Source organism: Pseudophryne corroboree, chromosome 3, assembly GCF_028390025.1.
Source record: "Pseudophryne corroboree isolate aPseCor3 chromosome 3, aPseCor3.hap2, whole genome shotgun sequence".
NCBI lineage: Eukaryota > Metazoa > Chordata > Amphibia > Anura > Myobatrachidae > Pseudophryne > Pseudophryne corroboree.
The window spans coordinates 678,283,356-678,301,470 of NC_086446.1; the positions used below are offsets into that span (position 1 = coordinate 678,283,356).

Consider the following 18,115-nt stretch of genomic DNA (forward strand, 5'->3'; position numbering starts at 1 on the left):
TTTGCTTTGTATTGTGACCCATTAAACCACTTTAATACCTTTAACAGTCACTGATCAGCCACATGAGCTAGACATAGGGATAACCATCGATTATTCTGAATCATCGATTGCCGATGACAGATGGTAACTACTTTTACCATCAATGGGGGAGAACCAGATGGTTTCCCACCATCGATGATAAAGAGCTATCAAATATTTTTTTTTTCTCTACAGGATGTCAGGGAGACAGAGCATAGCTCCGCCCCCAATGTCTGTGAAGCCATGCCTCCAGGTCCTGATTGGCTTGCGACTCACTCAATAATAAATTAAGGGTGAACATCGATGGGCAAAACCATTGATGGTTCCCTTACAGATGGTTTCGCACCATCGAGGTTATTCATCAGTGGTACCATCGATGGACAACCCACAGATGGCCATCTCAAGCTAGATATACACTAAAAGATGTAAGATCAAAGTTGCTTTTAACAAAGTGAGATCCTTCTGCATTGTTTGTACCCCACAAAAGTGCGAGGAGCTGCATTTGGGTGTTGCTTACTGTACCGGTAGGGGCCTGTGCAGCAGCCGCACTACCAGTGACCCCCTCCCTGTAGTTTATAGCATCTAGTCAGCCTGTACAGATTTATTGTGCAAGCACCTCATACTACACTGATACTATCGTATATGGCACTTCTATTGGAAACCGTTTCTGAGTTATTTGACATTTGGTAGAGAAACGTAAGGGCCTTCCTGTAAAAAAAAAACAAAAAATACTGCATGATTATTAATATTAAAAGTCTGCAGTAATATTGCAGAATTCACTAGAATCCAGAAGTGGATGGATGCTGGTATAATAGTTACATCAACCATGAGCAATGACACATTCAGTAAATGCAGGATTCCCATATTGTATCAGATGGCATTGCTGACAGCACAAAGCTCATCAAACATCATGACCTGGAAATATTCACAGTATTGCTGAAGAAAAGCATAGTTAAGGTGCGTACACACTGCCTGATATATTGGCCGTTCTCTTGAACGGCCAATATATCGCGGGTCTATCGGCCAGTGTGTATGAGCGATATTTCTGTGAACTCCGTCGTTCACAGACGTATCGCGTTGGCCCTGCTGCACAGCCGACGCTCAATATATCATTAGATATATTGGCATGTCGGTGTGTGTGTGTACGGACAGTCAGCCAACCAACCGCCAGTACACAAGCTGCAGCAGCCGGCGGTGACTGACAGCTGAACTGGGCGGGCGTGTGTAAATGCCCGTCCAGTTCATGACGTCAGTCCCCGACGTATTGGGCAGTGTGTATGCACAGCACACTGCCCGATCCGGCTTTAGATATATCTGTAGGTGTGTACCCAGCATTAGGCACAAAGTTTTGTGGGGTTATGACCCTGTTCTCTGGTGCAGAAAGAGGTTGATAGGATGTCGGCTGTCGGGATTCCAGTGTCGGTGTCCTGACCTTGTCGGGATTCTGGGGTCAGCATCCTGACAGCTGTAGGGAATCCGACAACAGCATTCCGACTGTTGGGATCCTGACAGCCGGCATCTTAACCGCATCAGAAATGCATACTACAGGGCTTATATGCTTTTTTATACAGTTCAGTATAAACCAGCCCCATATGTATCAGTCTGGTGAACCTCACGGACAATTATCACTATACACAGGACCTGCAGCCGCTGAGAGTGGCAGTGACACAGCCAGTGGCAGTCACATTATAAGTACATGGGGAATGATTTATTACTAGATGTGAGCATGATACTGCTGCACTCCAGCCACTGCCACCGTGGCAGCAGCAGCAGCTGTGATCCCCGCAGCTTCCTCCCATCACACGCCGGCCCCTCCCGCATTATACAGTAGGCCGCAGCTCAGCGCTCGCCTAGCGCCTCGGGGGGGCCCTGCTGCTCTCTGTCTACTGGAGGAGGAAGTGAGGAGATATCCGGATCCCGTGCTACTGCTGCTACCGCTGCTCCTCCGTGCGGGGCCTGGGTCTGAGATCCACCAGATGTCAGGTCAGTGTCTCCTACTACACCTCAGAGAGGACGCCAGGGATGAGGTATGGGCATCTGGATGCCTCAGTCTAATTATATGATTAGTAATATTATTATATGCCCTACGAAGTTGAACCCTTATTTTGACTGTGTGTGTGTGTGTTTGTATGACTGTATATTATACATGAATAGGACAAACTGCAGAGAAAATGATATGGTCTACATATATGGCACACAAAGAAGTGGGGATGAGCCTCAATCCCTGATATTTAAATTAATATAATAATAATAATAATAATAATTTTCATGCCTGCTGCATGGAAATGTATTCGCATCTCCCAACATGTCCCATTCCAAGGAGGGTAGATGCTAGATCCAAGTGGCTTAAGGGACCTTTTACGTCTGGGGGAGGAGCCAAGACAAGGGGGAGGAGCTAGGCCAGCGGGATAGTTCCTCTACTATCCACGCCACCAACTATTACTTTTAGTAACCTGGTGGCGAGCAAAGCGAGGCGAGCCCACGAGGGTACTTTTCGGGTACCCTGTTCGGCCGTAGCGCCTCCCCCTGGTGACGTGTCTCCTCCCCTAGTGATGTCAGAAGGTCCTTTCTCCCACTCCGATTTAGAACCAACCATTCCAGGAGGGACAAAATCCTTTCTACCTGGACTTCCCTTTTAATATGTGATTGGCGTTACCTGTGTTGACCTATTTAATTGTTAAGAAAGGTATTTCAGCACAAGTGATTGCAATCATAGACATTCCCTCCAACATTTTACACAGAAAAATCGGTACAAATGCGAAAAAGGGGCGTGCCCATGGGTAAAGGTGGCATTGCCACGCCCCTTTTCCTACACTTTCAACGGAAGTTTGGAGAGCCAAAAATCAGTACAGACCATGAAAAAAAGGTACTGTACCTGGCAAAAAGGTACAGTTGGAGGGTATGCATAGATTAAGAGGGAAGTCCAGGTAGAGAGCGCTTTGTCCCTCCTGGAATGGGTCATGTTGGGAGGTGTATCGACAGAATCGATCCAAAAAAATGCAATCTAGAAGAATCCGTATACTTACCTGATCCTCAGCATCTCCAGACCCACTGTGCATGTGTTTAGGGCAGACTAGATGGGCCAAGTGGTTCTTATCTGCTGTCAGATAACATCTGCTGTTTTATGTTTTATCTCACAGGTTCTCAAACTCGGTCCTCAGGACCCCACACAGTGCATGTTTTCCAGGTCTCCTCACAGAATCACAAGAGAAATAATTAGCTCCACCTGTGGACCTTTTAAAATGTGTCAGTGAATAATGAATACACCTGTGCACCTGCTGGGTTACCTGCAAAACATGAACTGTGTGGGGTCCTGAGGACCGAGTTTGAGAACCACTGTTTTATCTGATGTTTTATGTGTCTGCTTTTCTTTTTTTCTTTCTTTTTTTTAACTGCGCAATCCTTTCCTAACAGCACATGCACCAAAATAACATTGATTTAATGTAGATACAGCAATCCTGTATTAATCCGAAAGACTGACGCAGGGCCGCTGATTAACCCTCCTTATAAAGTACAGACTGGAACTGTCTGGTTTGAAGGATATTTTTTCGCTGGAACTGTCCCTTTCCTAAATATTGACGGTGCAGTGTAATTCTCCCAATGCTTTATAAAAACAGGATGCAACAGTTGTCCTGTCCTGAGGAGTTTGCAGTCTCATAGTAAATTTACTAAGATGTGAGTTCTAGTTAAGATGAGATGTTGCCCATAGCAACCAATCAGATTCTACTTCTCATTTATCTAGCACTTTCTAGAAGATAATACCTGGAATCTGATTGCTCTGGGCAACCACCCATCTTAAATAGAACTCCCATCTTAGTAAATTTACCCCACTGTATCTGTTAATAGCATGGGTGTATCTGCACTGTGGCTGCAGGGTGTGTGGTGTGGACCACCTCCCCCCTGGATGCAGGGGCTTGTGTGCACCACACGCCCTGCAGCCATAGCCAATACTTACCTGTCTTTTGGCATCGTAGAAATCACAGGGCAAATGGTCCAGGTGCCATTTCCCAAAGATCTGTGCTTGCGCAGTAGAGCAATCACCGGGGTCATGGCACATGTGCCATGTTCCCGGAGATCAGCATATGCACAGTACGAGAGAAGAGGGGTCTGCCTGGAGGCTGCACACGAGCTCTTTCGCTCCTTGGTAGTATTCTATCTATTTGATGTGTAATTGCAGTTTTATTAAATACAGTAGAAATACATAATAATCATTTGCAGTGGTCATATAATGGGATGTAGTGAGGTGACCGGCGGTCGGAATCCCAGCGGTCAGAATACCGATGCCGGGATCCCGACCACCAGGATGCCGGCAGGGGGCCCAGGGCTATTCCCACTCATTGGGTGTCTACGGCACACACTGAGTGGGAATAGAACCTGTGGCGAGACACCGAGCCCACAAGGGGCTTTGTTGCGATGGCTTCCCCCCTGCCGGCATTCTGGTGGCTGGGATCCCGGCGTCGGTATACTGACCGCTGGGATTCTGACCACTGGTCACCCAACCTCTTAATGTGTCATTTCCTGTATGGCGCATATGAACTGGCACATGTATACTGTCAGTTACTGAGATTGTAATAGTTCAGCGGTGTAATCTTGATGCTCTTGACCCTACCACTTTTTCATCCTCTATATACACCCTTCTCTCACCCTTTAGTTCTCTCATCTGTCCAGACCAATGAGAAAGAGGTTGGGTATAGATTGTGTGTGATAACCTAGGTTTTGGGAGCATGGGAGAGTAAAGTAGAGAAGGTAGTGATCAGAAAGTGGAAAAGGAGAGTTGGAGAAGGTTTTCCTACCCTACTGTAGAAGTCAGAAATATTGCATGCGTGGGAGAAACGAGATTGATGGAGTGAAAATGCACTCAGTTATGCAGGGAAGCTGGGGCAAGCAATGGTGATGTGAGCCAGGGGATAAAATCAATGACCAAAGAATTCCAGGAGAGTTACAGAAAGCTGAAGACGCAGGCCCAGAGGAGTAGGCGCGTGCCAGGATTCAGGATAGATTGGATGGTGGGTTCGGGATCAAGTAGGCAAAAGAATCGGGGGGAGTCTTCTGGCAGATGGGATAGTAAGGAGGAGTTGGAGCACGGTCCCATGAGGCACAGGTCAGGAGGAAGAGTAGATGGAGATGACGTTAGGCCGTGTCCCGGAGGTGGCTTTGCCGGCAGGTACCAATCTGGAATGGGGAGGAGATCTCAGTGCCATGAGAGTGAGGCATACAACTAGGCAAAAACAAACAAACCTGACGCATTACTGTGAGCTGGTGGATGACCACAGTAGTGCACAGACATGCAGGGTGCTTATGGCTACTATAAAACTGGTGTCTGGCAATGCTTTTACTTTACAGTCTCCGCACAGTTTTACCCAAGCAAACTGTCAAGAAAAACTTTATAAGAAGTGTTACAGGTTCCAGGGCCAGTTCAATAGACTTCAGTGTGCAATAAACTGATCTATATATCATGACCGCATTCACACACCATGTCATTTTCTTTATGTAGGGTCTGTGATCTCCCAATGCCGTAATTAGCTAGTTAGATTATGGGCTGTTGTTAAACTAGTCTTCTCTCATCTGTTTATGGTATCTTGAGCAAACACTGTTATTCCATGTTCCCCCACACGTGTAATTAAAGAATCCCTGGAGTTAAAACTGAAACTACAGTTTATGAATCATCTTGTAAGTCACTGATGTGTATGTAATAAAGGGAATTTCATTTACGTCTTAGAGAATGCTGGGGACTCCGTAAGGACCATGGGGTATAGACGGGCTCCGCAGGAGATATTGGCACTATAAAGAACTTTAGAATGGGTGTGCACTGTCTCCTCCCTCTATGCCCCTCCTCCAGACCTCAGTTAGATCCTGTGCCCAGAGGAGACTCCCAGGGGAGCTCTCCTGAGTTTCTCTGATAAAGAATTTTGTTAGGTTTTTTATTTTCAGGGAGCACTGCTGGCAACAGGCTCCCTGCATCGTGGGACTGAGGAGAGAGAAGCAGACCTACTTAAGTGATAGGCTCTGCTTCTTAGGCTACTGGACACCATTAGCTCCAGAAGGAGTCGGAACGCAGGTCTCCCCTCGCTGTACGTCCCAGAGCCGCGCCGCCGTCCTCCTCGCAGAGCCGGAAGATAGAAGCCGGGTGAGTATAAGAAGAAAAGAAGACTTCAAGGCGGCAGAAGATTTCAGATCTTCACTGAGGTAAGCGCGCAGCGTTACCGCTGCGCGCCATTGCTCCCACACAATACACACACTAGCGGGCACTGATGGGTGCAGGGCACGGGGGGGGGGGCACCCTGGGCAGCAATAAACACCTCTAATTCTGGCATTATAAGGTTACACACTGCGGAGTCAGTAATTCTATAAATCCCCCGCCAGTTTTGTGATATTTTGAGCGGGACCGAAGCCCGCTGTAGGGGGCGGAGCTTGGTCCCTCAGCACTAACCAGCGCCATTTTCTCCACAGAGATCTGCAGAGAAGCTGGCTCCCCGGTCTCTCCCCTGCTGAACACGGTGACACAGGGCTGAAAAGAGGAGGGGGGCACTTGTAAGGCGCAGTGAGTGTATTAACACAGTGATTAAGATAAAAGGGCTATTATCTGGGAGATTATTTTCCAGTGTCAGTTGGCGCTGGGTGTGTGCTGTCATACTCTCTCTCTGTCTCTCCAAAGGGCCTTATTGGGGAACTGTCTCCTTATAACTATATCCCTGTGTGTGTGGGGGTGTCGGTACAAGTGTGTCGGCATGTCTGATGCGGAAGGCTCGGCTAAGGAGGAGGTGGAGCAGAGGATTGTGGTGTCTCCATCGGCAACGCCGACTCATGATTGGATGGACATGTGGAATGTTTTAACTGCAAATGTGACCTTATTACATAAGAGATTGGACAAAGCAGAGTCCAGAGAAAAAGCTGGGAGTCAATCCACCCTGTGACTGGGTCACCGGGCCCTTCTGGGTCTCAAAAACGTCCCCTATCCCAAATAGCAGACACTGATACCGACACGGATTCTGACTCCAGTGTCGACTACGATGATGCGAGGTTACACCCAAGGGTGGCCAAAAGTATTCATTATATGATTATTGCAATAAAAGATGTTTTGCATATCACAGATGACCCCTCGGTCCCTGACACGAGGGTGCGCATGTATAAGGAAAAGAAACCTGAGGTAACCTTTCCCCCATCCCATGAGCTTAACGAGTTATTTGAAAAAGCTTGGGAAACTTCTGATAAACTGCAGATTCCCAAAAGGATTCTTATGTCGTATCCTTTCCCTGCACAGGACAGGGTACGTTGGGAATCCTCACCCAGGGTGGACAAGGCTTTAACAAGCCTGTCCAAGAAGGTGGCGCTACCGTCTCCGGACACGGCAGCCCTCAAGGATTCTGCTGATCGCAGACAGGAAACTACTTTAAAGTCTATTTATGCGCATACAGGTGCTTTGCTCAGACCGGCAATAGCATCGGCATGGGTGTGTAGTGCAGTTGCAGGTTGGACAGATACCTTGTCAGCTGACCTTGATACCCTAGACAGGGATACCATTTTATTGACCTTAGGCCACAATAAAGACGCAGTCTTATATATGAGGGACGCTCAAAGAGACGTTGGGCTGCTGGGTTCGAGAGCGAAACGCCATGGCGATTTCTGCTAGGCGAGCCCTGTGGACCCGCCAATGGACGGGTGATGCAGACTCAAAGAAGCATATGGAGGTTTTGCCATACAAGGGTGAAGTTTTATTTGGGGAAGGTCTCGCGGATCTGGTTGCCACAGCTACCGCGGGTAAATCTACCTTTTTGCCTTTTGTTCCCCCACAGCAAAATAAAACTCCACAATATCAGATGCAGTCCTTTCGGTCGCATAAGTCCAGAAGAGGTCGGGGCTCATCTTTCCTCGCCAGAGTAAGGGTAGAGGAAAGAGAGCACCTGCTCCGGCTAGTTCCCAGGAGCAAAAGTCCTCCCCGGCTTCTACTAAATCCACCGCATGACGCTGGGGCTCCACTGAGGGAGTCCGCACCGGTGGCGGCACGTCTTCGACTCTTCAGCCAGGTCTGGGTTCTGTCAGACGTGGATCCTTGGGCGATGGATATTGTATCCCAAGGCTACAAACTGGAATTCGAAGAGGTGCCCCCTCGCCGATTTTTAAAGTCGGCCTTGCCAGCTTCTTCCCCAGAGAGGGAAGTATTGTTAGCTACAATTCAAAAGCTGTGTCAACAGCAAGTGATTGTCAAGGTTCCCCTAGTCCAACAGGGGAAAGGGTACTATTCGGCCCTGTTCGTAGTCCCGAAGCCGGATGGTTCGGTCAGACCCATTTTAAATCTAAAATCCCTAAACCTGTACTTGAAAAAGTTCAAATTCAAGATGGAATCGCTCCGGGCTGTGATCTCCAGTCTGGAAGGAGGGGATTTTATGGTGTCACTCGACATAAAGGATGCATACCTTCATGTCCCCATATATCCACCTCATCAGGCGTACCTGAGATTCGCTGTATGGGACTGTCATTACCAGTTTCAGACGTTGCTGTTTGGGCTTTCCACGGCCCCGAGGATTTTCACCAAGGTGATGGCGGAGATGATGGTGCTCCTGCGCAGGCAGGGAGTCACAATTATCCCATACTTGGACGATCTCCTGATAAAAGAAAGATCGAGAGATCAGTTGCAGAAGAGCGTGTCGCTCTCCCTGAGAGGGCTACAACAACATGGTTGGATTCTCAATTTGCCAAAGTCACAATTGATTCCAACGACTCGACTATCATTCCTAGGCATGATTCTGGACACGGAACAGAAGAGGGTTTTTCTCCCAATGGAAAAAGCCCAGGACCTCCAGAACATGGTCAGAGACTTGCTAAAACCAAAAAGAGTGTCTGTTCATCAATGCACTCGAGTTCTGGGGGAAATGGTGGCAGCCTACGAGGCCATCCCCTTCTGCAGGTTTCATGCAAGGACGTTTCAGTGGGACCTCCTGGACAAATGGTCAGGGTCCCATCTACTAATACATCAGAAGATAAGTCTGTCCCCCCGGGCCAGGGTGTCTCTCCTGTGGTGGCTACAAAGTGCTCACCTTCTAGAAGGTCGCAGGTTCGGCAATCAAGACTGGGTTCTGGTGACCACGGACGCGAGCCTCCGAGGATGGGGAACAGTCGCACAAGGAAGAAATTTTCAGGGGCTATGGTCAAGCCAGGAGGCTTGTCTACACATCAACGTACTGGAATTGAGGGCCATATACAACGGCCTCCAACAAACGGAGAATCTTCTTCGCGACCTACCGGTTCTGATTCAATCAGACACCGTCACAGCCGTGGCTCATGTGAACCGCCAAGGCGGGACAAGGAGCAGAGTGGCAATGGCGGAAGCCACCAGGATTCTTCGCTGGGCGGAAAATCACGTAAGCGCTCTGTCAGCGGTCTTCATTCCGGGAGTGGACAGCTGGGAAGCAGACTTCCTCAGCAGACACGATCTCCATCCAGGAGAGTGGGGACTTCATCAAGACGTTTTTACAGAGATAACAAGTCTTTGGGGAATTCCTCACATAGACATGATGGCGTCACGCCTCAACAAGAAGCTTCGGAGGTATTGTGCCAGGTCAAGGGACCCTCAGGCAGTAGCGGTAGACGCCCTGGTGACACCTTGGGTGTTTCAGTCGGTCTATGTGTTCCCCCCCTCTTCCTCTCATCTCAAAAATATTGAGAATCATAAGACAAAAAAGAGTGAAAACAATCCTCATTGTTCTAGATTGGCCTCGAATGGCCTGGTATTCAGATCTTCAGGAGATGCTCACAGAAGATCCATGGCCTCTTCCTCTCAGGGAGGACCTGTTACAACAGGGGCCCTGCTTGTTCCAAGACTTACCGCGGTTACGCTTGACGGCATGGCGGTTGAACACCGAATCCTAGCGGGGAAAGGTATTCCGGAGGAAGTCATCCCTACTCTGATAAAGGCTAGGAAGGAGGTGATGGCAAAACATTATCACCGTATCTGGAGGAAATATGTTTCTTGGTGTGAAGCCAAGAATGCTCCTACGGAAGATTTCCATCTGGGCCGTTTTCTCCACTTTCTACAGACAGGAGTGGATATGGGCCTAAAATTAGGCTCCATTAAGGTACAGATTTCGGCCCTGTCTATTTTCTTTCAGAAGGAATTGGCTTCTCTCCCAGAAGTCCAGACTTTTGTAAAGGGAGTGCTGCACATCCAGCCTCTTTTTGTGCCCCCAGTGGCACCTTGGGACCTTAACGTGGTGTTGCGGTTCCTGAAGTCTCACTGGTTTGAACCTCTTCAAACGGTTGAATTTAAATTTCTCTCTTGGAAGGTGGTCATGTTGTTGGCCTTGGCATCTGCAAGGCGGGTGTCCGAATTGGCGGCCTTGTCTCACAAGAGCCCCTATTTGACCTTCCATTTGGATAGAGCAGAGTTGAGGACTTGTCCTCAATTTTTGCCTAAAGGTGGTTTCTTCATTTCATATGAACCAACCTATTGTGATGCCTGTGGCTACGGGTGACTTGGAGGATTCCAAGTCCCTGGATGTAGTCAGGGCCTTAGAAATCTATGTAGCCAGGATGGCTCGGGTTAGGAAAACAGAAGCACTGTTTGTCCTGTATGCAGCCAACAAAGTTGGCGCTCCTGCTTCGAAGCAGACTATTGCTCGCTGGATCTGTAACACGATTCAGCAGGCTTATTCTACGGCGGGTTTGCCGTTAACAAATTCAGTAAAGGCCCATTCCACTAGGAAGGTGGCCTCTTCTTGGGCGGCTGCCCGAGGCGTTTCGGCTCTACAGCTTTGCCGAGCAGCTACCTGGTCAGGTTCAAACACTTTTGCAAAGTTCTATAAGTCTGATACCCTGGCTGATGAGGACCTTGCGTTTGCTCAGTTGGTGCTGCAGAGTGGTTCGCACTCTCCCGCCCGGTATGGAGCTTTGGTATAAACCCCATGGTCCTTACGGAGTCCCCAGCATCTTCTAGGACGTAAGAGAAAATAAGATTTTAAACCTACTGGTAAATCTTTTTCTCCTAGTCCGTAGAGGATGCTGGGCTCCTGTCCCAGTGCGGACAAAATCTGCAAGGCTTGTATATAGTTGTTGCTTCCATAAGGGTTATGTTACAGTTGAGATCAGTCTTTAGCTGATACTGTTTTTTGTTCATACTGTTAACTGGTTGAGTATATTCCAGGTTATACGGTGTGGATGGTGTGGGCTGGTATGAATCTTGCCCTTAGATTAACAAAATCCTTTCCTCATATTGTCCATCTCCTCTGGGCACAGTTTCTCTAACTGAGGTCTGGAGGAGGGGCATAGAGGGAGGAGCCAGTGCACACCCATTCTAAAGTTCTTTATAGTGCCCATATCTCCTGCGGAGCCCATCTATACCCCATGGTCCTTACGGAGTCCCCAGCATCCTCTACGGACTAGGAGAAAAAGATTTACCGGTAGGTTTAAAATCTTATTTTCCAGCATTTACATTTTAGTTACTGAAATACGTCTTTGTCCGTGGCCTTAGTAGCTGCTTAATATAACAAAACCTTTTTGTGTGTCCTTTAAATCTGTTCTAACTGTTACTATCAGTGTAGCCATCCATGTAAATTTGCTGGAATATCACACAAATTCGGCAAAATAGGAATTATAGTAACAGTGTAACAAAGTGAATCTCTCGGAGCTGATATTCGCCTGCTTATTGTCATCAGTTTTATAGACAATGACATCTGGGCTCTGTTCACGTTGGCTGGTTCCGCCTTAGGGCTGCTGCACATCGATGGTAGAAGTTATTCAGTAGGCAGTTTCTGTAATGGTGTAAAACAGGCAATCTTGTTCTACAGGTCTGTACGTGTACATTCTCTGATTGCTATTCTGGGTGACAGTACTCTAATAGTTGCTCATTATTGATTCCGGAAGTTTATTTACTTCTCAGCTGACCTCTTCTTTGTAGGTCTGAACTGACCGTGGTAAATTAGTGGCATGTTCTGTGATATCAACAAGCTTCTATTTTTTTTTCTTTTAGGGCACATGGTTTGGGCGTTCTGTAGCAGCAGATGGTATGGATGACATGGACTGACGTCTGTTGCTGAATAATTTAATATGGGCATCAGAGTTGTGGCAGCAGTTTTCAACCTCCCCACAGCTGTACTCTATGGCTCATTGTCGTTTTTTCTCTCCGTCCTGCACAATGTTTTCCTCCTCTACTATGTGGATACCTTTGTTTCCGTCTACAAAATCGACAAGCTGTCTTTCTGGATTGGAGAGGTTAGTTACACAGTTGATCTCTGTAAATGTGCAGTGTGATTCTCTCTCTCTCTCTCTCTCTCTCTCTCTCTCTCTCTCTCTCTCTCTCTCTCTCTCTCTCTCTCTCTCTCTCTCTCTCTCTCTCTCATATATATATATATATAATTACCTTTAGTCTGTATAAAGTTTGTGAAAAGGCAAATTATAAATGTTTTGTGGCAAATTATGAAAACATACATAGCCTTTAGTCTAAGTGCTGAGAGTACGTACTCATGACACTCCTACAAGACTGGATCAGTTCAGTGCGATCACATAGTCACTGCCAAGAAACATGGATGTAACTCTTTCAGTCTCCATCCGGGTCCATAAGTGCGCATTAGGAGCCTGACCCAGCCTATAAGTGCGCATTAGGAGCCTGACCCAGCCTATAAGTGCGCATTAGAAGCCTGACCCAGCCTATAAGTGCGCATTAGGAGCCTGACCCAGCCTATAAGTGCGCATTAGGAGCCTGACCCAGCCTATAAGTGCGCATTAGTAGCCTGACCCAGCCTGTAAGTGCGCATTAGGAGCCTGACCCAGCCTGTAAGTGCGCATTAGGAGCCTGACCCAGCCTATAAGTGCGCATTAGGAGCCTGACCCAGCCTATAAGTGCGCATTAGGAGCCTGACCCAGCCTATAAGTGCGCATTAGGAGCCTGACCCAGGCTATAAGTGCGCATTAGGAGCCTGACCCAGCCTATAAGTGCGCATTAGGAGCCTGACCCAGCCTATAAGTGCGCATTAGGAGCCTGACCCAGCCTATAAGTGCGCATTAGGAGCCTGACCCAGCCTATAAGTGCGCATTAGGAGCCTGACCCAGCCTATAAGTGCGCATTAGGAGCCTGACCCAGCCTATAAGTGCGCATTAGGAGCCTGACCCAGCCCATAAGTGCGCATTAGGAGCCTGACCCAGCCCATAAGTGCGCATTAGGAGCCTGACCCAGCCCATAAGTGCGCATTAGGAGCCTGACCCAGCCCATAAGTGCGCATTAGGAGCCTGATTCTGAGTTGGCCCAGCCTATTGTGTGACCAGGACCTGCCACAAGGGCAGCACACATGGACTGGAGCCACTGGAGAGGATGCCAGGTCTGCTGCAACTAATGGATGTCTAACGGGTCAGTTGGAAAAGAGACCCAGAGGGCAATAATAGACACAGCTGGCCCGCTCCACAAAGTTAGAGCATTGGAGGGAATAGAACCCAAGACTTCAATGCAGTGAGGCAGTAATGCTAACCACTGTGCTTACCATGTCGCTGTTATTTCCATGGTTGATTGTTACATGTTATTTGTTATCTACTACTTATAGTAATGATATCCTAGGACTATCTGATGCCATATGTATGTTTTGTTTAGTGACCATTTTTTAGCAATCTATTGTACAAAACTGTGGTGGTGGTTCCGAGGGTAGGTGTGACACTCTCTAGGCCAACATCATATTGGTGAGAAGGGCAAGCCCAGATTGTGTACGACCACATCATTTTAAAATTACCTGTATTTTGGATCATTTACTGGCAGTCCGAATGGACTATACATTTATCTGCCAGCCTCCCCCACACATGGCATCTTCTCGGACAAATAATTACACCAGCAGCTGGGCATATACATAAAGGTTAATTCGCAGGTTACCATGCTGGTTATTAAAAAACCCCTCAAAGTAATATACAGTTAATACACAGACAGGGTTTCATGGTGACCAATATTTTGTGATACGTAACATAGTCACGACACTGAATATCAGTATCTGCCGTCTGCTGGTCATCCTCACATATATTTTCCTGTAGAGACGGTGTGAGAGATTTACTAAAGCTTCTGAAACAGACAGGAGGGGGTGTTGGCCATAGCAACCAATCAGGTTTTGTCTATGATTTTATAACATTTTAATAAGAGAAATGACCGCTGGAATCTGATTTGCTGCTACGGGCAAAACATCCACTACTCCTTTTTAGAAGTGGTATCCTTCTAACATTGTTGTACCGGTCAGTGGGCCTGATTTAGCAATGTTAAACGCACACAACTGGGCAAAACCATGCTGCGCTGCAGGTGGGGCAGATGTAATATGTGTAGAGAGAGTTAGATTTGGGTGGAGTGTGTTCAAACTTAAATCTAAATTGCAGTGTAAAAAGAAAGCTGTCTAGCATGTGGGCTACACGCAGAAGCAGCCAATATGTATCCTGCACATAAAAAAAAATATGACCCACCCATATCTAAACCTCTCTGCACATGTTACATCTGCCCCACCTGCAGTGCAACATGGTTTTGCCCAGTTGTGTGCTTTTTTGCTTTGCTAACAAAGCTGAATCAGGCCCAGTGTACTCTCTGGTTTGGAACACATACTCGGGTTAAAGTGAGCCGTAACGGGGCGGAACTGCGTTCCGTCAGCTAACCTGATGTGTGCTCGGCGCCGCAGGGAGATGCCAGGCACCCGCTGAGATTGTGTTACCAGCAGGCGCCCAGCTCCCTCTCCACAGCGGCAGCTGGAAGCAGGAGCTCAATACTGAGCTCTAGCTTCCGGCTTAGGCAGTGTGCGGCGCTATGGGAGAGACGAGGAACGGGCGCTGGACGGAGGGCAGCGATCTGGAAGCAGGAGCGGGGCTTGGTAAGTATTGTTGTGTTTTTTTGTTTTTTTTGGGTGTGTGTGTAAGCGCCTCTCTAGGACCACTTTAAGCACTGCACATACTGACAGACATTGCATCTGCCTCATTTAAAATATACTGTATAGTAGCTATGCACTAGGTTGTCCCCCAGGTTTTGTGACATACTCCATGCCTTTTGAGAAAGTCACGTGATTGGTAACGAAACGCGTCAAGGACTCCTCCCTCTATCACACTGGTTCACCGGACGGTTCAAGCAGATCCTATCACCCGCTCTCTAACAAACCTCCAGGCGGCCGCTGCAGCTCTTTCAATCAGCAGACCGAGGCTTTGATCCGCGGTACATCCAGGCAAGCTCGCCACAGGTTTCTCCCTTCCCACAAACACAGGAGTGGGCACTGTATTGGACTCTACCCGAGGACGCTCGGGTCCACCAGCCCACGGGAAGAGGTAACCAAATACCTGTCTCCTTATCTCCAGGAATTTTGCTGCGGCTGATACCAGCCACAGTGGAAATGACTTTCTTCCCAGTCTGCATTGTGAGTCCAGCTGTGGAATTCTCGACTCAGGTACAACGATACTAAGTAGTACTGCTGAGACCTTTTGCAACATTTGTTTCACCCTGCAAACAACGGCGGCTATAGTTGCCATTCAGACTTTTCTTTGCAGCTTGGCCTCATACTGAGTGCATTCATTTACATCAGCTTACCTTTACGGCTCCCAAAGCTCTGGGGTTTATATCTACTCAGCGTCTATAATTGCACATTTATCAATGGTGTCGATGCAGTGAACCTGTAAAATGATATTTTAAGGAATAATGTGTTATCTATATGTGTTTTTATATTAATGCCCATAATTACATGTGTTTTGTTTGTGAATTTAATTTAATAAATTCATATATTATACATAATTTCTAGCTCTCCATTCCAATATTCATTCCTGCTCCCTTGAGCGCTGCTGTGTTTTTTCTTTCCTACTCCAATGTAGACTTTCTTCTATTATTTCAGTCCGATCTAAATCTGATTTCAGTTAGTGGCAACGTTTTTGCTGGGTGGCCTTGGTTTCTTTCCTGTTACTACTGAAATAGTATCTGAATCTCATTTTGTTATCACAGATATTCAGCTTCTAAATTGGAGAAATACAAATTTCCCGTCTCTAATAGGCCCTACACACTGGGCGATAATAGTCAAAGATATGAACGATCTCGTTCATTAATGAAGGAGATACCATTCATATCTCTGATTGTGGAGGCTCCAGTGATGAACGATGCGCGGCCCCGCGCTCGTTCATCGCTGCTACCCCGTCGGCTGTGCATGCAGGCCAATATGGACGATCTCGTCCATATTTGCCTGCATTTCTATGGAGCCGGGTGACGGGGGGAGTGAAGAAACTTCACTCCCCCCCCGCCGCAGGGTCGCTCGTCAGCCGTCTCCGCCGTCGGGCAGCTTGGTGGCGGACTGTTAAATGTGTAGGGCCCTTGAGCTTGGACGCTTGTATGGCTCTGACTGTAGCCTCTTGCCTCCCGCCCATGCTTAAGTTCAGTTAATCTTGTTTCAAAGGTTGTGTATTGTGAGCAATTTGGTTTAGCGTGTAAGATTCACCCTTTGGGACACCTTTCAGGGCAGACGGACAGTGGGATCTAGAGAAGTATAAGATGCTGTTCCTGTTTTCCCCTATACATACAGTATCTGTCACCAATCTTCCATCTCCAGAGGCTGCTAATACAAAATCTGTGACTATAATGGAGATTTGGCTCATCTCTGTGGTGAGCTTGACATTTAGTAAGTTTATGAATTCAGACAGGAGAAACTTTTCTCCTTCTCAGATTGTTCTATATCCGAGATTATTATGTGGTTGGTATATTGGCCACTCTGAGATACACCTTCCCACTGCCAACCACCCCAGGTATACAGTAGATCTCCCTCAGAGAGCTGTTTGCTACTTGCACTTGACATCTTTGTGTATAACCCTGAGACAGAATACTTGTTCTGCATGTCAGTGAGATACCTACATTCTTCTAGTATCATCAGTCAGCCCTGCAGATTCCTGCCACGCACAAATGGTAGCTCCGTGTCGCTGTGCACAATGCTAGTCACATGAAGAATACATCAAAGGACTCTAATGTGTATTTACTCACACTTTACCGACTGAGCACGTGACAATAACTTTCCCTGCAGAACAGTAGCCATGATTGTGCATCACAGAACTAGCGAGCCAGTACACAGGTATAAGTCTATTATCTGGAGTGCTTAGGACATGAGGCAGGCAAGGCCAACCTGTGGCTCTCAAGCCGCTGTGAAACTACAAGTCCCAGCATGGCCTGCCACAGTACTACTCTTAGGAAATGCTAAAACTGTGGAAGGGCATGGTGGGATGTGTAGTTTCACAACAACTGGAGAGCCACAGGATGGCCAGGCCTGACTTAGGGTTTGTTATGTGTACTTATCTGCAATAAACTATGGGGTTGACTGAGTCTCGGGTAAAGTGACTGTAGCTGCGGGAGCCTGTTCTATTACTTTATGCTAAAGCAAGTATCCACTCAACTAATGCGATGGATGGTGTGTGTACAGTGGATGCAAGTGCCGCCCACTGACTTCACTTTGGCTGCCGCACTTTGGCTGTTATCGCTGGTAGTGGCACTTGCACCAGCCCCATGCAAGGTGCAAGATACGTTAAAAACTGTCTTCCCTTCCCCATGCGCACGACTCAGACTGGCGCAGAGCTTTATATACACGGCCACAACACTGCTATCCATGTGATTGCTTTGCTACTGCCCAGTTTTTTTCCATGAAAAGATACGTCTGTATGCGCTGTATGCACTCAGCGTTTACATCCGTAAAGAGAAATCTGTGCAATTCACAATCTGTCTCTATATATGCTAAATCCTTTTAATAGCTACCCCAATTTCCCCACACACTTGTTACATATAATGCTGTCTTTTTATTGCAGACCATATTCTTAATATGGAACAGCTTGAACGATCCTTTGTTTGGATGGTTAAGTGACCGCATCTTCCTGAACGCAAAACAGTGAGTCTGACGACTTCAGGAAACCTGAAGATGCCCAGATGTATTCATTTGTATTTCCTGAATATAGGTGCACTGTTTGTAGACTCTCCAAGCTCTGTACAGCAAATCACTCCATATCCTGCACTGATGAGACCTAACAATCTGCTAAGTTATAATTGGTCCTCCTGTGTTTCTGCCACTATGATTCATGCTAGAGAACCAGCAATTCTGGATGCATAGTTGGCCAGTAGACAAGTGGAGAGTGATTTGCATGTGTT

At 47.3% G+C, this 18,115-nt stretch overlaps 1 protein-coding gene across 5 annotated transcripts in view; it reads left to right on the forward strand.

Annotated features, from left to right (window-relative positions):
- The first annotated feature begins 1,730 nt into the window (after positions 1–1,730).
- Positions 1,731–18,115, forward strand: part of MFSD13A (major facilitator superfamily domain containing 13A) — a 75,448-nt gene continuing 59,063 nt past the window's right edge. Inside the window, exons 1-3 of one of the 5 annotated variants that reach the window (XM_063961916.1) lie at positions 1,731–2,045; positions 11,981–12,222; positions 17,779–17,858. In XM_063961916.1, the coding sequence (XP_063817986.1) occupies positions 12,058–12,222; positions 17,779–17,858 (245 nt within the window). In that variant the 5' untranslated portion in view covers positions 1,731–2,045; positions 11,981–12,057. Of the gene's footprint in view, positions 2,046–2,812; positions 2,905–11,713; positions 11,799–11,980; positions 12,223–17,778; positions 17,859–18,115 lie in introns of those variants that run through there. The other 4 variants (XM_063961917.1, XM_063961920.1, XM_063961918.1 and 1 more) reach the window with 4 other exon arrangements.